Source organism: Lissotriton vulgaris, chromosome 1_1, assembly GCF_964263255.1.
Source record: "Lissotriton vulgaris chromosome 1_1, aLisVul1.2, whole genome shotgun sequence".
Lineage (NCBI taxonomy): Eukaryota > Metazoa > Chordata > Amphibia > Caudata > Salamandridae > Lissotriton > Lissotriton vulgaris.
In genome coordinates, this window is record NC_141685.1 from 1,695,153,766 (window position 1) to 1,695,177,738 (window position 23,973).

The window sequence follows — 23,973 nt, forward strand, 5'->3', positions numbered from 1 at the left end:
ACAGACCCTCCTCACCAAGTGTCATATTGACCCAGGGCTGATCTTGTACCTTTACCATGTACAGTGGGCTGGTTCCTCATAAACACACACATACCCATCCACCCACGATTGCTTAAGCTAATCTTTAATAAATCATAATTTCATCCACACTCAAATTATGAAGCAAAATAGTAATTTTACCCATTAACTCCGGATTCCCCCAGTTAATGCTATAAGGCACATTTAAAATAATTTTACCCATTATTCCGAAAGTACCTGTGGATCGCCTTAAAATGTCAGAAACCTCGCATGTTCGGATTTGATTACTATACGCAAGTCCAAAACTGTAAAATTGCAATATTGATGTTTCCCACTCTAGAAGGGACACAACGGAAAGAATACAATTACTGAAATAAACTGTAGAAATAGTGAATTGCCACTGCAAATATATTATAGAACACTGCCCAAAGATTTCTCAAAGTGCAGTGTAGCAGCAGTCTTTACTCCCTTCCATCTTCCAGTTCGTCCTTTCTCCCATTAAGGGTTTTATATGCTAGTACCATCTTAAAGCAACGACGACTTACAATAAAACATCCTTGATCTTTTTCTGATCCAGGAGACGTACCTGAATTCTTCTGTTAATGCATGCCAAAATTATCATCAGTCTGCAGCAGAAATGGCCAAGTAACATATTAGGCTGGTCTATTTAACAATCATACATATGCTTCTTGAAATGCTGTTACTGAAGTCAAAAACAACCACTCAGACCCATTTGCAATTTGGCCATATATTGCATGCATTCAGAGAAACAGAACTATGCATACACCGCTGCTGTACTTGCAAAGCACGGTCAGATTGAAATATTTAGAGTGGCAGGAGTGGAAATGATTCTTGAAATGCAAATTTTTTCTGACCGATTTAACATGTCCATTTCAACTATTGAACTTGACCAATTTTACTATTTACGATATTTTTAGGACATCTGTAATGTGTTACAATCTCCTTTGCTGGGATTACCCATTAATGTTGAGTCATATGTGTTTTTTAATTTTCATTAGGTTGTTTTTTGCTATATTTTCACATTTCCTTTTTAAGGTTATTCAAAATGTAACATTGGAACTATAAGTTTTACTTTGAGATACTTTTTTCTTTATTTTTGGCTTTCTATTAGTTTTAAATGCAACTTAGTTTCTGTTGAATGCTTACTGTTTTAACTTATGTATTTTTTTTTATTTGTTACTGGTTGTGGATAGTGGCGTTTGTTTTGTGGTGTAGAATTGTGATGTTAGTTTGCAAGCACTGTAACTTTTTACACCTTCTCAGGGGACTGCCAACCTACCAAGAAGGAGCCAAAGCGTTAATTATTGAAACCTGGTGTAGACTGAATGATGGGCTCTAACCCTGCAAGCCAGTTTCACCCAAGTATTGATTGAATCCTCAAACAATGGTTGCTCAAAGGCTCTGAAAAAATGTAGAAAACGAAAGAAAATGACAACAGAAATTGAGTTTTATTTAAGTAAAGTGGGTTCATATGCGGCTCTTAGTGGCAAACATTCTCAAATTGAGTTTCAAATACATTACATTTCTCCCATTATTTACCTAATAATTAAGACAAATAACACAACAAATATTTAGAATTTAAAACATTAACAATTCTACACTCTTCAAATGTTTTTAACAATCTTGAGCAGTACAACTCAGACTTGCAAGCTATCATCTTAATTTACTAATATCTTAATTAAGCATTGCAAATGCAATAGGTCTTGCATTTTATTGGAGTTGGCACAGCTAACACAGGTGGCATAGTTGTAACAGTTAACAAGCAAAGAGGCAGGCCAACTAAAAAAAGTTATCTCTGAGTATAAATAACCTGAATAGTAAGAAAAATAGTAAGAGGGGCAGTCCTCATGGGAGGATACACAATTCCAAAAGGAGGGATTACTACATGTATTTACCAATGAAAATTCAGCATTTCTATAGGACAACAACAAGAACCAATGAAAAAGTTGGGCTTTTTTTTCGAACCCAAATCCTAGCTACATCATGTCTCGAAGAGACAGCGCAAACGCTACCTAGGCGAGATCTAAAACCGAAATGGTATCAGTTGTACATTTTCTGAAAGGGCTGCTCAAGTATCTCATCTGAATACTGAATTATCTTATCCACTACAGCAAATATTCTAGTTACATTATAATATATATTACAGCTGTCACACGGATTCATGTCTACCTATATAGAACAAATGTGTAGCGGGCTATCCTGTTGCACTTTCTAAGATCAGTCTACTACCTAAGCTTGTTTCTGACTTATACTTTATCTGTTTGTTGGAGGGATAAACAGATGACATTCGTTACATCATCTGGTTGTTTTTGTGCCAAGTTTTCAGTTAATCAAGATTTAATTGACAGTTTAATATCACTGCTTCCTCTTAAACCTGTATCATTTGAAATTCTATGCCGATTTCTTCATTAATCTTCCACTGAATCCATAACATAGCTGATGTGTTGTGTTATGTATTCTTGCAGACCTGTCTTCTGAAAATCTTTTTGTCATTCCTTTTCTTATCCCTTTGTGACATTCCAGTGTTCAGTTTGTGTAGTAGGGGGGGGAAAGCCTGTACCTGCCATGTAGTCCATTGAAGACAAAATATTTGTTTCAAAGACTTATGGTGTTAAGAGCAAGAACTCAAACTGATTGTCTATTAAAAATCTGGTTTATATTGATGATTACTGTCACGGTTCTAAACAACTTTACGAGGAATATTTTGCATGCTGGCTGAAAAGTACACATTTTGTTTTCCTGAAAACCGATTGTAGTTTGTTTTACGTAGGTTGTTATGAACTTATCCGCATAATTGGAAATGTACTCAAGAGTAGATCCGTTTGACAACACGTGTTTATGAAGCTCCATCCTTTAAAATTCGTTCCTCTGAAGTTGGATTCCCTTTTTGTTCTGAAATGTATTATTTCTGGTGTGGAGGAACTGATAAATCTCCTACTGTGACATGCTTTACAACTGAATAGAAGACTGTAAGTAGTGTTCTGTTTAATGATAACACAACAGCTTCTTAGTTACCGGTGTAAGTTGTTTGATTTTTTAAATGTTGTTCTGAAGACACGTGTTTGGCTTTTTGTTAAGGTTTCCTTTCTACCGTTTCTAAGATTTTAAGTGTTCAACTGTTTGGGATTCAGTCTACGGTGATCAGAAATAGAGTTCTACGGTCTCTGAGCTAGGCATGAGAAGGCTTGTTTTGATTCAGAAGTAAAATATAAAAATCTACCTCTGACGCCCTCCAAACATAGCTTAAACAAATACAGTAATGCAAGGTGGAACACTGGCAGCTCAACGCTCTGGTGGTCAGTTCTTCAGAGGTGGGGCCTAAACAATTACCCCCTCACCCCCCCCAATTTTTAATTTTTTTTTATGATGCTTGCACTCTTAAACTAGATAGTAGTACTGCTATGCAACTGGAAAACATAGTTCTTCTTATGCCTTCCGCTGATCAGTGTGTCAGCCATGTTTGTTCCAAAATGGCTATATTTGCGTTTATGTTGATAAGAACATTTGTTTAGAATGTTCAAATGGTGCTTTCTGTAACTACATCTGTTTGATAGTAGCACAAGTTCTAGTTGTGCCAAATTGTTTGAGCGCGAAGGTGAATAAAAACAAGAGGCAATAACTGGTTTTGAACTGGTCACATATATTGAATTAGCACTGGGACAAAACAGCACTGAACATATTGCAGTAATTCCCTATTGTATTATGATAGATACAGTACTTTAGAAGGGATGATTATCTAACTTTGCAGAAATGTTTAATCCTATCTAGGTCTGTGGGACTCAATGTAGGTGTACTGCTAATTGCCTTGTGATTTTTGTGTTATGTTGATTTTACCATGTCTTGTTTACCTCCAGTGTTTCAGGAAGTGGGACCAGATTCAGATCCTACCTTTGATGCAATCTGTTCATTGCTGCAGAGTAGTTTCCTGGTTCCAGCGTCTAAAAATTGTTTCCGGTACAGCCAAGCGAGTGTGGTGACCAATGAAATTTTCACAGAAGAGGTAACATTTTGATGTCTAAGGACTAAAGACAAAAAGTTATTGTTGTGCATTTTCAGGTTGTTTTAAAGCTTGTTGTCTATTTTATTTTTTTGAACGCAGTTTAAAAAGTTTGCTCAGCAGAAGAAAGAGTGTGGCTATACACAAGAGGAACTGAAGGAGTCATTTGCCTTTCTACTTTTTGACAACGAAAGCGACGTAAGAAGATACTTGTGTTCATTAATGTAGCCTACTTTATTGACTGCGCTTGCTAATAATCTAAGTGCCTTCCATTATATATCTACTGTGTTTTCAATATATTTGTGCTGGTGTTTGCTTAGGTTTACTCAAAGTTTTCGCGAAAGTTCGTTATCATCTAACATACCTGCAGATAGTAACTGCATTCATTGTCCAACACATGGCTCACATAACAGATGTTCCCCACAATGTTGGATAGAGAAAAACAGGTAAGCCGATAGGACTTACCTACGGCACCAAAATAATAGCTGTTTGCTGCCATTACGCACTAGATGCAGTTCCAGACTGATACAGTTGTCAGCAGTTGTTTGGTAAAAAACAAAAATTACCTTTAAAGTAGAGGAACATCAAATTTATCTTTTTAGTAAATCTGTTGGTATGTGGTGGATCACCTTGGTCCTAATTGTCTGGCCCACATCAAATGTTGGTTTCCTTTATTTTTACAAGCATGTTCTTGAAATAAATGGAACTGCTGAATGGCATCCCTGATACAGAAACATGGTCCTAAATAGTTTTTTTATATTAAATTCTTTATTGATTTTTTATAGAAAATCAGTAATGAGACAGTGATACATGCCTCATATTGCAATGAAATAAGTTGAACAAACAATGTAACACAGCATACTAATGGTAAAACAAAAAGAAAGAAAGAAAGAAGTAGACAACAATTGACAGGGCAAGTCTGTAGGCAATCTTGTCCGTGTTTATATCCTTAGACATCAGACAACATGATAAAGTAGTACATCCGAGAGTACAGAAATCTAATAAATGGTGTGCATTCCATGAGACGATGCAGATAAAGCCTATTGTATACAGATCTATCTCTGGAACATACAGGGCAACGGTAGGTAAGGCCAAAGGCATGTAAGTATAAAAGCCAGTACCTTCCTCCCTGTTGTGTGGGCGGTAGTAAGTAAAAAGAAGTGCTAAACTCGAACATCTAACTCTGAGTGTAATATTGAACTTGGCGGAGGATAACTTCAGGGAGGTTTATTACTAGTAAAGAAGTTATCCAGCATTCACCACAGACTGTGCTGCGGTCTCCAGGGTGAGTATGGAATGCAATAATGTCAGCTCCTCCTAGTTGCGAAATCCTGTTCAGCCATGCCTTAAAGGGTGCAGCAATTATTGAGCACAAAAATACAGCCCACAGTCAGTAGGATGTCTTTTAGCAGCCCATCATTAGGCAAATTGACCTGTGGTTTCAAAAATCCATGAATGAGAGATGTAAAGTCACACTTTAATTTGAATGTAAACAGAGTCTTGATAAGTTATAGACCTTATCCCAAAATAGGAAGACCGAGCTGCAGTGGAAAAGTAGATGAGGTATGTCTCCGATCTCTTTATTGCTTTTCCAGTATGTTGGATCTTCTCTGAGGGACATCTTGTGTAGACATGAGGATGTCCAAAATGATCTGTGAAGAAAACAATATTTAGTTTGGGATAAGGAAGGGGCAATTTTGTGAGAAACAGCCGATTTCCAAATCAAACTCCAGTCATCCGGCGCTATTGGTCTCCTCCCATTTCCTTAATAAGGCATAGTTCAGGCGAGTGGATTCGGCTTTTAAAAGGTGGTAACATTTGGCGATTTAATGACTGAAGTTGTTGAGTGAGCATACAAGTATAGGTAGAGTGGGTTCCGTGTGGTAGTACATGGACTTGGCTATACAGGCTTTAAGCAGAAGAAAGTCATAAAAATCGAACTCCATCAGAATATACTGGTGTTGTATTTCTTTGAAGGAGAATGGTGAGTTTTGTTTACTGAGCTGTTTTTAAGATGTGGATGCCCTTGTAGGACCAGGAATGCCAGTACACAAGCCTAGGGTGTCTTTTAAATTTGGGGATGTTCTAGAGCAAAAAAAGGTTAGATGAATTTATTGGGACTGCTAGAAGTTTGTCTATCTTTACTAGTGCCTGTTTAGTGTTGTTGAATATATATATTTGGCATGGTGGGAAGGTCTCATTTTTGTGGTTTAAAGCATAATGATGTGTATATCCTCAAGGATCTCTTTTTCAACTGAGAGCCATGAAGGGGTATAGTCCAGCAATTGGGAGAACCAAAAGGAGCCCTGTTTAGCTAGAAATGCGGTTTGATAGTTTCTAAAATCAGCCAGGTTTACGCCGCCCAGGTTCACCAGGATCCTCTGTTTCTTAATTGATGTCCTAGGGGTTTTGTTTTGCCAGTTGAACTTTCAGACCTTATTTAGTTTCTGTTGGGAATCCTCGGAAATGAATAGTGGTCGCATACTTATGCGTTAGTTGACTAAGGGGGGGCATGGCTTGGAGCTTGGAGGCCGATGGAGCAGGCTGCGTGAGCGCCAAGCTCCACGAAGATCCCCGTAATAATCCTGACTAAAAGCAGTTCTCAGACCCGCCTGGTGGCACCGAGTAAACTAGGAGTGGTGCGGACCTGTCCTGGCGCTACTCTGACAGTAAACCCGGCTTAAATCGGGAGTTATCGCAGTTTCCCAGCCCGACGTTGTTAGCAGCAGAGGGACTCAAAATGGCGGCGGTGCGGCCGATGCAAAAGCCGAGCTAGGAATGGGGGCTGAAAGGAGCCGCCAGCTGAGGGGCCCGATTGTTATTGGAATAGTAGGGGAAGCAAAACGGAGGCCCAGTTGTGGATTGGTTTGGGGCCACACACAGGAGGTGTGTGAACGGTGCCATCCTGCCTGCAGCTGAGAAGGTGCGGAGGCTGGAGGCACGAACCCTGAGACCCCGACACCCTGGGGCTGCATCACAAGAGCCGGAGAGGGTGCGGAGTCGTGGGAACGACTGGCGGGAGCAGTGGAGCAGCGGCACTACCGAACCTGCCTCGGTGAGTGGGGTGCGGCTTGACCCGGAGTTCCAGGCCGCGAAGGCGGGCGCTGGGCACCGGGGACGGCTGCGGCTTGCAAGCTGCGGCGGGAGTGTGCGCAGGGGGGCGGCTGGGGGCCCATAACGAGGACCATGCAGTGAGAGCTGTTTGGAACACTGACGCCCTGGTGCTGTGGCCCCTGACGCTGAGAGGTGGCAAGCAGAGGAGCACTGAGTGAAGCGGAAGGGGACTGTGGCGGATGTTATAGCCTCCAAGGCAGAGCAACCAGAAGCAATCCGAGGAGCTCAGTAGCTTTGAGACAGCCCCGGAGGAGGGGAGTCACAGTTGAGTTCTGGGCCTGAGATAGCGTCCAGAAACGCTTAGACTGGCCCCTGCCTGGAGCAGAGAAGGAAGCATAACCTGAGAAGGGCCAGAGGCTGTGGAGGATACATGCTTAGGCCTCTTCCCGGGTGCGAGGAGCTGTTCCTCTACTGATAGTAACGAACATGAGTGCAAGAACGCAATATTGTGGCATGAGATTGATGGCAAGGACACGGCTCCTGAATTGACTCAGCTGGGGAACTATAGCGCTCCGCATGCTGGGGCACCTACGCTACTGAGCAAGGTCCCTCCTGGCGAGCAGGACTCCGGATCTTGACCGGGGTGGACTTGGAGGACTGGTACTCATTAGGCGGTCGGGACGCTATGGTGTGCCTATAAATCCTTGGACTCGTGCTGGAGGACCTGAGCATGGGGAAAACAAAAGGGAAGACGGATGTGTGCATCATCTACCGGGCAGCGAAGAACCAACCCAAACTGAGTTAGATAACTTAGAGACACCCCAGGATGCAGCAGCAGTTTGATCGAATATTGACGGCGATTGCGGATTCACGCACGGCCCTGCAACAAGACATTGCTCAAGTGGCGACGGGACTTGGCCTCCAGAGAGCGGATCACTCTAAGCTCACAGAGAGTGAAACAAGTAGAGGGAATACGGCAGGATGTGGCACCAGCCCAAACGGTGTTGGCGAACAAAATGATAGATGCTTTGGAACGTATACTGGCACTGGAGAAACGTGCTGAGGACACTAAAGTAGAAATCGGCGGAATAACATTCGCGTGGTGGGCTGCCTGAAAAAGTGGAGGGGTCAGACATGGAGAACTGGTTGAGGACTGTGGTAGCCCCGGAAGGATTGTCTCCTTTCTACACCTTAGAGCGAGCACACAGAGTGCCTGCGAAGCCGCCACAGCTGGGACGCCCTCCCCGCCCGGTGGCAGCCCGACTGCTGCATTATAAGGACAGAGACTTGGCCCACATCAAGTCGGAAATGGCAAAGTGACTATCTTTCCGGATTAAATGTTTGAGGTCCAGCGCCGCCGCGCGTCCTTCATGGCGATTAAAAAAGAGCTGAGATCGGAAGGTCTCCAGTACTCCCTGTTGTTCCCAGCCAAACTGAGAATAATTTTGGATGGTAGCACTCATTTTCATCATACCCCAGAAGACGCATGGACGGGGTTGGAATCTTACAGAGCTGGAACAGATCGAATGGAACGTCATGCCCGGGAGTCTTTGAGGGGACTTCCTCAGCGCGAGACACAACGGCTTCAGCAGCGGGGTCTACGGAAACCATCGCTATCACAGACTGAGGTAGAGCGACAGGAGTTGCTGGAGGCGGTGTCTGCTTTGTCGGGTCAACAGGAGAGCATGGACTCTGAGAAGGACAAAGCACATTCAGACACTGAGGCCTCAGAGACGGATAGTCTACGCTTGCCGGAGGTCACACCGACCACAGCAGATGGACTAATAGATGAGTAATTGTTTGCAATTCCGGGGGGCTGATGTGGAAAATGCTAGGAGACCGGGGGAGGCTTACGAACGCTGATGCAGCTGAGGGGTGATGACGCTTGGTAATCTATGGGGTCTTTTAAGGGGTCGCTCTAGGATGAAAGGCTCCAACAGTATGTAGCAGATCAATAGTTTCTGGAAAGGTGCACGGGCAAGAAGAGGATTCTGTGTTTTAAATGGGGGATCAAAGCGGGGTAATTCCTGAAACGTAAGCGGCAGCCCGTTGGCACTGGGCACCCCCCATCGCCCATAAGGCATGCCAGCAGTGACTACTGGTGGGCTTAGGTGTGTGTTAATTGTTAGATTAGTTTGGATGGGGACTAGCAGTTCTGTTCTAGGGCCTGTTCTGGGATGGGGGGGGGGGGGGGGGGTTAGGGCAAGGGGATCACCAGTGTGTTTAATTTTGTACGGAGCGAAATGAGAAAGTTATTCTACTATAATGGGGGCAGTGCCTGATTTACACTGTATCACTTGGAATGTAAGGGGGCTACATACAATGACAAGGCGGCATAAGGTTCATGCGTATTTGGTTAGGAGAGGAGTACATATAGCACTGCTTCAAGAAACACACCTTACTAAAGCAGAAGGTCTGGCATTTAACATCCCCCAGGATATAGCGCCATGGATTCGCAAATTTAGCAGCACAAATATGAAAATTTAGCGGCACAAATATGGAAATTTAGCGGCATTTTAGCGGCACTTTATTTTACTCATAATCATTCATTTTCAGCCTTAAATCAATGGAAACTGTTTTAGCAGAGTATTCCACTTGGAATAGGCAACCTGGAATATGGAATAGAGGAAGCAGCCCACAGGTGAAGGCTGTCATCCCTTTGAATTGCAATTCTTCATCTGCCAGTTGGGCTATGCCGGCGAGACCCAGTTACCAGCATCACTGCCTCCTGTAATTATATCATAGCACCGGCCATACCATTACCCCCCACACTGGTGTCGGAGTCATCTGATTGCCCCCGCACTCACCCGACACAACAGCAGCCAACAAACAACATCAACAGGTGACAAACACCATAGGTTGATGACACTGCCTAGTCAACATGAAATGGCCCCACAGAAGGGCTGTGCTTCAACACCATTAGCGTGCTGGTGGGCCCTATACCAATTCTTTAGTCAAGGTAGTGTAGTGTGGAACTGTTCGGTGTTGTGTAACCTGTGTCTCCAGCACAGGCCAGGCCGCTGCACGCAGAATAAGATCTTAGTTTCTACATCATGTTCTACTCAACAGCGATCAGACAAGTAGTTGTGTTGAAACTTTACTCTAGATAAGAGACCACACAAGCTCAACACTTTTTCACTTTGGAAATAACGTGTTTCCATACAAAGAAAGTGCTGCCAATGCACTCCCTCCCTGGAACACTACACTGCTGCGTGGGTGCCCAGCACTGCAGTGAAAGGGGGTGCTGGCAGGTACTGGGGAGCAGTGATGGAGGCGTACAGGGCCTCAGTATTGGAACAGCAATGGCTGAGTCTGTACACCCTCCTATGGCTGTGCTACCACAGGCGCTGCAGAGGCACCGGGGCCTGCACCACCCCTGCTGATACCCAAGTGATTGATCCGCAGAGGTCATTATTAATAGATATCCTTCATTAATGCCCACAGCTGTCTACTACTGTTTAATCCACTACAAGGTCCCTGGATAAAAAGCATGAAAGGTCTCTTCGAGACCGTTAAACTAATCCCCCTAACCAGTGGATTAACCACTAACATTGGGTCTGGAGTAGCGTGCTACTCACCGTAAAGTGCTTCAACGCTTCGTCAGGGGTGTTAAGCACTATATATAGGCAGTTAAAATACAATATGTTTGCGTGTCTCTGATAGTATTAAAATAGAAGCTGTGTTCAGAGCCAGGACTGAAACACATCTGAATAAGTACTCTAGTACTTAACAAGAGAACCTGGTAGAGTAAATACAGTCCCAGAGTTCACGTGGCACCGAACATAGATAGTGAAATGACACTCGTGACCATCAGACCGCATGCACACCCTCTCTCGCCGAATAACTAAAATGCATAGCATATTCACCTTACAAATCACAAAACAAAAAAACGGAGAGGTTTGACTCCTAATAAACAAGAAAAGAGAATGAACGTTGACGGCCGATAGCTTTGCTTCTGTGAGAGAAATAAGATCTGATGCTGAATAAATCGAATGTGTTAGAGGGAAGTGAACGGGTTAAAAAAGCAATGATCTATCGACGGCCTCACCGAAGCAGCGACCAGTGTGAAATACATTTAACCTGCTACCTGAGCTTCACCCAGAAACTGCGAGAAATGACCTCTGCTCATCACAACACCATTGAAATCCTGTTAGAAAGCACAGCATTATCAGGCAGAAAGGTGTCTGTGGTGGTAAAAAAAGAGGTTGGGCGATAAACTGAAATATTAGGATCTGATAAACATTAAATATATGCTTATGACTTTTGGGCATTGTAGATACAAAATATGGTGTGGAGAAATCAAATTGTTTGTTTATTTTGAAATGGCTAATTGATAACTGCATGTAAATATCGGTAGTGACAAATAGTTATCTAAACTGTCTGTCCAACTTTAGCCCCTTCATTCAGGCATCCATGTGAAACGCCTAAGCTGGCCTGACGAAGTCAGCCTCCGCGCAGTGTCCACCCATTTCTAAGTGCAATGACCACTAGCACCGAACGGACCAATCCTTCAAATCTAGTTACTCTCACTCAACAGCCATTTCACCGGCATTTACACCTGAAGGGACACAACCACTTCATTGGCATGTGGTCAATATTTCATAGTGCAGGAAAAACAAGAATTTATTATACAGAAAAATGCAACAAAATCTTACCCCCGACCTACATTCTCCCAACACCGAAAAACACAGCTTTGTGTCAAAAAGAAAACTACTGGACATTAACATTGCTGCAGATCGTGAATTCAATCCTATAAGGTGGGCTAGGCTATGCAGCAAAGATTACATAAAAACAACAATCAGACAATATATGAAGCTGAAAATAGTCAAAATGTACGTAAAACGGTGGATTACAGACATCATGCTCTAACTTTTAGCAAAGACTTGAGATGGGCGAGACACTGAAAGCTCGAGGAACATGACTGCCGTTGGCTCAGTTCGAAGTCCTCTTCCAACCTTGAGTACAGAACAAGCCGAGCTTTCTCTGACGGTAATGTGGCCTACATTAAGAAGCAGGTTCAAATCCTGACCCCGGTTCAACATCCTGTGAATCCAATTAAATCTCCATGTGCTGAAAACAAATAGATGTGTACGATACTCTGTTTCGGTTGTCAAGCGCGCTGATGTCCTTAAAAGATGTGCAAAATTGACAAAAATAAAATGTGGTTCTGCATATCGCCCACAATATAATCTGATTCTCCAAATATTAAGCAGACCCCCCCCCCCCCCCCCACAGCCCCCCCCCCCAGGATATAGCAGCTTTTGTAAAAATTCCGCGATTTCTACAAAAGTTCCGATTTTGCGGGCACTTTAGTAAAAATCGCTGCATTTTTAAAAAAGGTGCTGATTTCGCGAAAAACCGCAAAATCCTGGAGGGTCTGATTACAGCGCAGATGGTGGGGGCAGGTTTTTAGTACATCATACTCTGCATTTGCAAGGGGGGGCATTGATTTGAACCTTTTCAAGTCACAAGGCAAACCATAGACACCGAAGGCAGATTTTTAGCGGTTGAGGGGCGTTTACATGGCAGGGACGTAGCGCTATGTAGTATATATGCACCAAACGTAGACCAGGCGCGCTTCCTAGACCGCATGTCAGGCACATTGGCACATTACTTTTCAGGTCTGGTAATGTTAGGAGGGGATTTTAATTCCGTAGTGGATGCCTCTCAGGACAGGTCCCGTACCCCCGCGCTCCCCCCCCTCCCTCTCCTTGCCAGATTCCCCTGTTCACAGGTTGGCCAAATATAGACTAGATTGGCAAACCAGATGGAACTTTTTGAACATATGGCGAACCCACCACCCGCAAGACCGGGATTATTCCTACTTCTCAGCAATGCATGAACTACATGTTCGACTTGATGCAATCTTATGCTCAGCGTCGATACTGCCTTCCATAACCCATTCTGAATATCTAGCTAGGACATTGTCCGACCACAACACGTTGCTGCTTACTATGCACTGGATGGTGGTAAAGTCCGAAATCCTTACTTGAAACGCTAGACGACCTGATTTTCCAAAGAAAAGTTGGAGAGGGGATAATACATTATTTTAATGAAAATGCAGGGACAGCTTCCACTAGCGTGACGGAGTGGGACGCCTTTAAGGTGGTGATAAATGGGCTCTGAATTAGTAAGCATGTAGGAGTAGGGAAGGTGTTGCTGTAGGATGTAGACCGGGCGGAAAGCAGGTTATGGTCGGCTGAACAAGCAAGACCTGAACATCCAGAAGTACAATCAGAGGTAGTGGAGGCAAAGGAGGCAGGAGCGGCGGAGTTAGAGAGGCTACGGTGCTTCGATTATAAGAAATATGTTACAAAGACCCATGCTGAAGGGGACAAGGCGGGGACACTGCTAGCGTGGTTAGCCAGTCGCACTCCACAAGGCTCCCCAATTATGGCATTGAGGGCGCAGGATGGTAGCACCATATACACTCAGCGAGAGATTATGGCTCGGTTTTTGGAATATTACGAAGTGTTATATGAGAGCACACTGGTGGTGGGAGAGTCAGACATTGACGCCTTTTTAGAGAGTGTGCCCCTCCCGCTGGTCGAGGAGGAACAAGCGAAACATTTGGGTCGAGATATAACAATTGAAGAAATTAGGAGTGCAGTTAAACATATGGCTCGCAATAAGACTCTGGGAGTATACGGATTGCCGATAGAATTTTACTCGTAGTATGTAGATTTGCTGGCTCCGAGGTTGCTGGAGGTCTATAGGGAGGCGCGAGAATTGGGCCAACTTCCTGTGACGATGAGAGAGGCGCTCATTATCCCATTACTAAAGCCTGGAAGGGAGGGTACAGACACAGACACTTATTGACCATTGTCAATGTTGTCAACTGATTATAAGATCTTGAGTCGGATCTTGGCATCTCGCCTCCTACAGCATATGACCGGTTTGATTCATGGGGATCAGGATGGGTTTAGCCCAACTAGAAATACAGCCACGAACGTGCGTAGATTGCTGAGGATTATGGGGGAAGACCGCCTTGATTCACCTATGGCCACAATCCTTTCAGTGGACATAGAGAAGACCTTCGACAGTTCGGAATGGAAGTACTTGTATAAAACAATGGGGTGTTTTGGATTGGGAGACGCATTTGTAGGTTGGACTAAGGTGTTGTATACCTCCACAGTGGCTAGGGTAAAAGTGGGGGCGTTAATTTTACCCCGCTACCGAGTGTCCCGCGGGACAAGACAGGGCTGCCCACTCTCTCCGCTATTGTTTGCTTTGGCAATCGAACCTTTGGCAGCGAGAGCTAGGTTGGGACAATGGTATAAGGGCCTAAAGTTCAGAGGGGAACAGCAGTACATCTTGCTATATGCGGATGATTTATTCATGTTTCCGGCGGATGCAGAAGGAGCACTGAAGGGAGCGGCAGGCTTGCTGTCGGAGTTTGGTGACATTTCAGGAATAAGAGTAAATTGGGCCATGACATGTCTATTTCCAGTGAAATCCAGGGGGATGACCCCTACGATACCACGGAATGTGTACTGGGAGCCGACTTGTTTGGCATACCTTGGTGTGCATATTTATCATGAGGTCAACGATATTCTTGAAGGGAACATCTGGAGATGCGTGTGAGCACTGAAAGGTAGCATGGCATTCTGGACTACGCTACCATTATCAGTGATGGGACGGATTGCCTTATTAAAGATGGTGGCCCTGCCTAGGCTGCTGTATTTTTTTTAGAACATTGCCCATATGGATACCGGGCTCTATGTTTAAATTACTGAAGTCCATGATTGTAGGGTTCCTTTGGGGATCTGGAAGGTGGAGAGTGGCCCTAACAACACTGGTGAGGGCGAAGGCAGAGGGCGGGCTAGCGGTTTCTGACCTGGAACTTTACTATTTGGCATCTCAACTACGGGTCTTGACGCAGGCAGTAACAATGGAATTTAGGGGCCCTGAGAACCTGAGAGGTAGAGGAATTCTGAGGCACATCCTATCCTTTATAATATTACAATAAAGGCTTAACCTTAGAGATCTCTCGTTAGAATAGAAAACGTTGAGATTATGCTGGAATCGAAGCCAGCGTAGAGTGGGTGTGCTGCATCCATATGCACCTGAAATCACATTGGGAATGGTTACAGCGTTACCTCATGGTGGAGTCTGGACGTCCTTGATGGAGTGGGAACAGGCTGGGATCCAGGTACTTTGAGATTTATACGAGGGTGGTGAATTAATGACTTATCAGGCATTGCAGGAAAGGTATGACCTCCCCAGGGGAGGATTTCTGGTGCATGCAGCTCTGGTGTATGCAATTCGGAAACATTGGAGGGAGGGATTGGTAGAACCCAAAACAACTATGGTATGTCAATATGTAGTGATGGCAGCAGGCACATTTAAAGCAGTTACATGCCTTTATTCGAGAATGCTGAACGAGGGATTGGCTCCGCTAGATACCTTATGACTAAAATGGGAAACAGGCATTGGGAAGCCCATACCGGAGACCGCATGGGGACATATTCTAGGCAGGGCTTGGAAAGGCACCAGGAACGCAAGGTTCCAACAGGTGCATTTTTTTATAATACATAGAGCATATTTGACACTAGGTAAGATCCAGAAGTATTTTAAGGTTGACAATGCAGCATGCCCAAGGTTCGCAGGTGAGGGGGTGGAACTAGAGCACATGCTGTGGGAGTGCCCGAAGCTGGGGGTTATTAGGGCGAAGTAGGAGATCTATTGAACGCAGTCACTGAGCACCAGTTAGATTTTGATATGGCAACATGTATACTACATTGGTTCCCTCAGACCTCCAAGACAAAGATTACAAGTAAATTCGTAGATCTGGGGTTGCTGCTGGCAAAGAGAGAAATAACACTGCACTGGAAGTCAAAGGAGGGTCCCAACAGCAAGAGGTGGAGAGCCGAGCTGACAAAATGGGCCAGTAGCGAGGGTGTTGTTAGGTTTCAACAAGCACTACGCTTGAACAATGAGAAAGCGCTGGATTTAGCGAGAGCATGGGAGGCATTGGTACAATCTCTGTCCAACCAACAATCAGAGGAGGGATGTATGTAGGACGGTATAGCTTCGGGAGGTCCATTACACGCCTATTATGGGAAACCGTGGTTTTTAGTTGGATCAAGTAACACGCTGTGGATGGGGCACTTAAGGTGATACACACCGTTGAGGGGGTGGGATTATTTTGGTTTAGCAGAAGTTCTTTGGTACACTGTTTAGAGTCCTCTTTAAGTTAGAGGCATGATATCGTTAGCATGTAGTCTGATTTGCAATTATTGTAATGGGGAACTCATACGTCTTTTTATAGCATGTGAGCTTGTATGGTGGGGTAGAACTGGTAATTAATTTGGAGAGATATGCTTAAACAACTGTTGCCTGTACAGTACATTATACTGTCATTGTAATGCAAACAATAAAATATGTTTCCCAAAAAAATAAATAATAATGAGATAGTTTACTACTGGGGCTACCATCTTTTTAATTGTCTCTATACTCCCAGAGGTGATATATTTGGGGTTCCACCCATCCAGTAAGTCTTCTTTTTTCTTTAATATCAGCTTTTCATTGTGTCCTAAAGTTTCTAACAAATACGACCCAAATTCTATGCCTAAATATTTCAAGTCTTCCAAAAGGCTGCTGGCACATAAGTTGTTTAAGCCCTTGACCTCTGAATTGTCTTTAAGTTTGTAGCCGGCCACTAAGGAGTCATTGTCAATTGTATAGATGAGTGCCTTGATGGATTGACAAGCTTTTTCAGTCACGATTAAAATATCGTCAGTGTAAGGCGCATTTTTACAATGGTACTGTAAAATGCAATACAGGAGATCAGGTTATTGGACTGGATATTATGAAGCAATGGTTCCATGGCCAAGATGAAAGGGTAGGGGAGACTGGACAACACTGCCTTTTCCCCCCTCTCTAGTGCGAAGGAAGAAAATACAAGACCACCTGCTCGCTTCCTGTTGCGGGGGCTTCTGTAGACTGCCATGATCTTTCTAATAAAATCATCACCAAGATTTTTCAACAACCTTGCAGCTGATGTACAAATACAATATGCGAAATTGCCAGCAATCAACAGAGCATTCATTAGTAGATCGGCTAGCTTGGTACAGGACTTTACTGTTCACAGTGGCAAATTGGAATTTTTCTCTCCGTCCATTAGCACTAATTTTCCCCATCGGACTCGCACTTACTAATATCAAATTCACGCGGGTCTCTCCTATCTTGGTTAGCTTTCAAAAATACCTCAAACGTTTACCTCAATTCCTTGAGGTTATCTACCAATTTCTCGTCACTTCTGCTCACTTTCATATGGACTTCTTCAGCTAGTGACCACTCACTCACATCGCGGTGCCATGTATCTACTGTGGGGGCGCGATGCTCCATCCATATAGTATTTTTTAAAATGTATTTTGCCAAAAGTAGCTGCATTAATTTGTAGGCCGTTTTGCACCCTTTAAGTTTTCTAAAGTGAACAATTAAACAGTGTTGCAGTGAACATTTGATTGGGAATCTCATACCCCTCTGTACATCGTCCCTCACCTGGGTCCAAAATGCATACAGGGCATCTTCAGGCTAAGTGTAGAAAATCTGCTCCTCACTCACCACATTGTGAGCAGTTATCTGTTCCGGAAGGGGGGTAACACGATGAAGTTTCATGTTTTGTGCGCTGCAAAAAATTGTAATGCGCTAACTTAAGGCGTGCGTTGGATGATACTGTATGTTTTAGTCCAATAATGGTGGTCCACGTTTTGTCTTCCATGAGTGTTCCCAAGTCTGTGTCCCACGTCACCCTCGGCCTTCGGGGGAAGAGCAACCGCATCCAGTGTCATTGCTTTGTAAAGTAAGGAAATCAATCGACGTCTGGTGCCGCAGGTTAGTATAATTATGTTTAGGGTATAGGTCATCTGTGGAATAGGCGGGCCATGTCACTTTAAACACTTCCGCCAATCCTGTGTAGTCCAAGTAGTGTCCTTGTCCCAGCGCGAAATCCCCACATGCCTTCTCATACATGATAAAAGTTTCACCAGGGTACAAATCGGCCATCATTTCACAACCACCGTCCCTCCATGCCTGGAATGACATGTGGGCCATTATTTGTTCCACTGGCGTCAATATCCATATGGGTAGTTCCCGTTTAAATGGTACGTGTTCCAGGACTGATTCAATTGCCAAATGCACGCAGTGTGGCGTACTATGTAGGGTACGTCAACCGTGACCCCAGTACCCTCCATCAGTGCAACAGGCAGTCTGTCAACCAGAATGCACCCCGCAAATAGTCTCTTCTCCCAGCTGTCTCACTTGTCAAACCACGGGGTTATATGTTGTCGATGCGCTGCTTAATAATACAAGTGTAGTCTCTGCGCTTTCAGCCCCCTGCCTCATACCGCTGAAGCCGGGTGCTCAGACCCACCTTACTATGGTGACCTGCCCAGAGCAGAGATGTAAGCCCTGAGTTCAGTTATTTAAAAACAGCCTTGGGAATAGGGCATAAAGTATTCTGCAAAGCATTAGGACAGTGGGGGAGAACCACCATCTTGGACACCGCCAGTCTGCCCATCAGCGAGAGCAGCAACGAGTTCCAAAAGGCCCGCAACGAGTTCCAAAAGGCCACTGTTCTCCACAATGCAGCGACTTCCCTCTCCACATTTAGGTAGAGCAGTTGGGCATCTGTAAGCGCCACCTGTACACCGAGATAGTGAAAAGGTGACAGTTGCCAACATGGGAGGCGCTCTAAGGGTAATGTTGCCATGCTCGCCAGGGGGAAGATTAAGGATTTATGGCAATTAAGGAGCAGGCCAGAATAGTCCCCAAAAGCCACAACAGGTTAGGCAGTGCCACCCGGGGTGAAGCTATGTAGAATAGAGCATCATCTGCTTACAAGGATATCATATGTGTGGCTCTCAGCTGAATTCCCCAATTACTTATTTCTTGACACACCCAAACCGCCAATGGCGCTATTGCCACGGCAAATAACAGTGGCCGGAGTGGGCATTCCTGATGCGTTCCCCGTTCCAGTGTCCACACTCCCCAGCGACTCTGGCCCACACGAATCCTAGCGCATAGGGCCGCATAGAGCAATTTGACCCAGCTCTGAAACTGTGGTCCCATACCCAACACTCTACCCACATCTCGTAAGTAATCCCAAGCCACCATATTGAAAGCCTTTTCCAGATCTATCGATACCAGGGCCAGTTCCTCATGTCATAAGTTTCACTTGTTGTAATATGTGAGTTAACCGCTGCAGATTCATGGACCAGGTGGTGCATATGTCGGGCAAAGTGAGTGGCCAACAGTTTACATAGCACTTAGATATCTGCATTAATCATTACCAAGATTACATTTTAGTAGTGTTTCTCGAAGAAATGGCCATGACACCCTTTCAGGTGCCTTTTTGACATCTGTTATCACAATTAACTTTTTCTAGGGTATGGCACTAGACTTACTTTTCTTCATGAATGACTAATTAAGCAGTGTAAGAAAGGTTCTAGTCTTTTAGATTGGATTTTGGTATAAATCTTCACATCTAAATTTATTAGCAAAATTGGCCAATGTTGGGTTCTTACCCTTTTTCGGAGGCACAAGTATAGTGCTTCACTCATGGATCTAGAAGCTGTAAAACCATTGAATAGATCTACAAGTGGGGGTGAGAGGATGCGTATGATTTGTAGAAATTTTCAGTAAAACCATCTGGTTGAATATAAGAGTTTTGATAGCTGCAGTTACCTCTTCCGTACTAAATGCCGAATTGAGGGCCTTTTTATCCTCCTCAGAGATTTTAGGTAGATGAATACAATCTAGGTAAGCCCCGCACATTTCGTTGAGGCCCGGAAATCATCTTTATACTGTGACTTGTAGAAATCTCTAAAGAACTGTGGGATCTTCGGTGGGTTTATTTGCATCACATTTGTCGAATCTTTGATCATGGTGAGGCCCTTTGGATTTTGTTTGCGTTTTAGATAGGATGCAAGCATTTTCCCCGCTTAATACTCATCACATAGTTTCAAGCCTTTATATTTATTAATCCAACCCGCTGCTTAATCACTCAGTATCCTGTTGTATTCGTACTTCCTATTTGTTAGTAGGGTGAGTGTAGAGGCTCCCAAGCTGATCACATGACGTGCCTCTACCATCTTGATTTCACGTTTCTGATAATTTGCTACTGCAGGCTTTATTTAGAGTGCCTTTAACTGTTGCCTCAAGTGCGTCCCAAAAAATGGCTGGGAAAACGTCTGCAGAGGTATTGTAACTAATGTAGTTAAGAATGTTTTTTCTACAGCGTCCCTGTCAATTATCTTTGATGGATCCATCATTAAAACACCAAATCTTCCAGTTTGGTTTCTCATTAATACTGGTGAGAATTAGGGAAATACATGTGTGACCGGGGATCAGCATAGGTAGGATATCTGTTTGGTCAATGAGGTGCATGTGCGGGTTAGAGACAAGGAGAGAATAGATTCTCAAGTACGACCTGTGTGGATTAGAGAAAAAAAGTATCTTCTCTGGTATCAGGATATTGTAGTCTCCAAAAGTCTAATAGGTTGAATCTCCGAGCATAATTTGAGAAGAGACATGTGGGACTTTGGTGGTGGAATGAGGATTTTGACTGCCTGTCTAAAGTTGCGTCTAGAGGGAGGTTGAAGTTTCTGCCCATTACAATCCGTTCATCACCCAGGATGTGACTCAGTGGTACAGTTAAGGAATCCCAGAATTCTGGTTCATCTGAGTTTGGTCTATAGACAGTGAAAGGCTTGTCGTTTTTTTTTTTTTTTTTAAGTTTAGTGAGTATCTCCTTCTTGCCAAGTATATCTCATGGTAATCTATTTTCAGGCCTGATTTTGGGTAAATCAAGGGCACCACTGCATTCTTATTTGATTCAGGGGAATACATAACTCCACTTATCCAATTGTTCCCAAAGAAAAACTACTTCCTTAGGTCCAGTCTTAGTTTCTGGTAAGAAGACTATAGAGACTTTAAGTTTAAATGGATAGTTCTCCATTTATTCATGTTTGACGGAGTGATTAAGTCCCTTAAAATTCAGTGAGATCACCTGTCGATTTTTCTGAGGAAGAACTAGCTTTAATGTAGGAATGCATGTATGGTCTGGTGATACATGAGCATTTGATCAACAGAGGCTGCAGGATGCCTCCCGGCGGGTGAAAGGCTGCACACGTCTGGTGGACCCAGTACCTGTGTATTTGTACTCCTTCAATATAAATGGGCTAATATATTGCATATGAGGTTCTCTGTAGGAACACTCTGCAGCCAGTAAATAGGCAAAGTGAGACAAAAAGGTTGGCTTGCCATGTCAGAGAACTTGTATAAGGAAGAAAAAGCAAATATTTAATACAATGTAAGCACTAAAAAAGTAACCATCCAAAAGACCCTCCATCATCCCAAGACTTCTCTCCCAGCTATCTTTTCCCTAACACTGAATACGAGAGAGACGAGAGTGGGGCAACATCCCAGCGGTCACTGAGGTAATGTAATAGATCTAGTACAGTGTAGATACGGTCCTAATGATCTAAAGAACAATAAGCGTAGTGACGCACATTACAGGTGGCTAAACATCTGCCAGAACATACATGAGCTTTCTGTAATGCATATCTAACTTGGTAGTGATCCGGAGGGTATGTATGTCCGGTAACTAGGTGACTTAATATAAGGAGTCCACATGGGCAGATAGCAATGTAACAAGTGTAAGACAGTCCATATAGTCACAAATCTAGAGCAGGAAGATATACTGACCAGTACAGACCCCATGCATAGCCCACCCTCTCCGATTGACCGATTTATTTAGTAGCACTTGAACACTAATCAGAACAGCATTAAAGGTAACATGCACACTCATGTGGCACGAAGGAAAACACAGGTATAGAACATACAGTTGTCAATAAGATCACAGATAGTGATTGACTTCTGCTGTCAAAAGCTCAACTTTCCCTTTTGGTAGCGGTGGTGTCCTGGGTCTCCATGTTAAGACCATCTCTTTCTTTCATGAAAGCTTACAAGTCTTTATGATTAGGGCTCCCAGCTTCATGGTTTTAAGCATCTCCATCTGTATTTATCCATATTTTTTTTTCCAACTTTATTTGTATTTATCCATATTTATTTTTTGTTTTACAGATAAACAAAGTTGTAAAACTGTACATTTCCATATTTATTTAACTGATAGACGTGCACTCATACTTTGATGGTATGGTATGTTTTAGCTATTTAAGTTGCCAAATAGAACATAACAATGCAACCACTGGTAAATATTAGCATTATACCACAAATGTATGTTGACACATGGCATTATTTAATGAAATTGCGTCGCATTTTTTCATTTCCCATGCTGTTCGTCTGCTCAGCAGTTGGGCTACAATTCATGAAAGACAGCACAGAGTCCCTTAAAAGAAGCCCAATTTTCTGTATTTATCCACTTTTAAAAATAAACGCAGACAGAAAATGCATTGTTTTCTGTCTGTATTTATCTGTAAAAATCTGTAAAAACGAAGAACTTGGAGCCTTATTTATGATCAACAAAAATATGATGTTTCTCATCAGCATGCACTCTATATTTTAGTTCCTGAGACTAGGTTGAAGTGCCAGAAAACCTTTCCTGGCATCCTCAGTTGTTTTGAGTAGTCGTGCAAGATGTATATTTTATGGCCAGTTCAAGATAAGCTCTAAATATTGATACCGTAAGGCCTACATATAATCTGTCTTGTGTTAGATTAGTTTGATGGTTTAAATTATGGGACTTGGTGTGCCCTCTCTAGTTCAAAATCTGTAATGAATGACATGCCATTTGCTTGCGATAATCGGAAAGGAGATACAATAATCCCCTGACTCCTCCGTCCCTTCAGGGATGCTGAAAACCTGTATGTTTCTGTATTTTTCATCTTCAGTTTCTGTATAATTCAGACAGGGCCCTGTGGAGGAATTTGGCAGTTGATTGTAATGTCACAGGTCTTTGTTTGATTTTTGCGGCCATGTCCTAAACTGTGCTTACAAATTCTCTGCTTCAGCCAATTTGTTTTTAATGGAAAGGATGTCTGATCTTATGGCGTACAGTTCCAGCTGCATCATATCCGTGTTGGACTTTGTTGGTTTAGCAAGGTCTTGGACTTCATCTGGTTTAAAATCATGTCCATAGGACTGTTTACGTCAGTTTTCTGCTTGATTTGAGAGTCTGGGGACGGTGGTTCGGCCTTGAAGCATTTAAGGCTCATTCTAGTGTCTTTTTTCGCCATGGTCAGTTCTCCGGAGATATATTTAAAACCTTTCTCTGGCAATTGTAGGTGGTGTCACCGATAATAATGCCTTCCCAATGAGAGCTTACAGGTATGTGGAATTCCTATAGCCCAACGCCCAGGAACTATTGTTTGGGGTCAAGGACTACAAGTTTTCATGTGCATTTTGTCCTTGGGAAAAGTGGGCCCAATCCCCTAAAGCACAACCCCTTTGATTTCCAGTTTACAGTACCACATTATTGATCAGGGAAGGGCATTGTCTGCAGTTAAGGTAATATTTGTGTCATGTGTTAATGTTGTTCAAACTTGTATTTATGGTTCATTAATGCAAAGCCTTTCTTATTAGGGTGAGCGCTCCAAGTAAATATTGTAAGCTCGGACTCCACTACTGACAATGGTTCCAGTGTAAAAATATGTACACACATTTTCAAAGCTTAGCAATATGAGACTAGGTATAATGCTCCCAGAATACTCTCTGATTAGATGCAAATATTTGCAGAAGCTTGAAAGAAGATTGATGATTCTTTGCTTTCAAAATAAAATGTTCCCAAAACAATGCAAGTAGGAAAAAAAACATTTAGCTAAACTACTGTAAACCTTTAGGTACCATTTCTTTGCATCATCATTTAGTCAAATGTGTTGATGTATGCTAGTATTCCCCAAAAATATTCATAATGTAAA

General features: G+C 43.3%; 1 protein-coding gene across 1 annotated transcript in view; it reads left to right on the forward strand.

Annotated features, from left to right (window-relative positions):
• TASOR2 (transcription activation suppressor family member 2) overlaps positions 1-23,973 on the forward strand; it is a 911,282-nt gene that overhangs the window by 19,171 nt on the left and 868,138 nt on the right. Inside the window, exons 2-3 of the mRNA XM_086918936.1 lie at positions 3,894-4,039; positions 4,139-4,234. Of these exons, the coding sequence (XP_086775062.1) occupies positions 3,894-4,039; positions 4,139-4,234 (242 nt within the window). The remainder of the gene's footprint in view (positions 1-3,893; positions 4,040-4,138; positions 4,235-23,973) is intronic.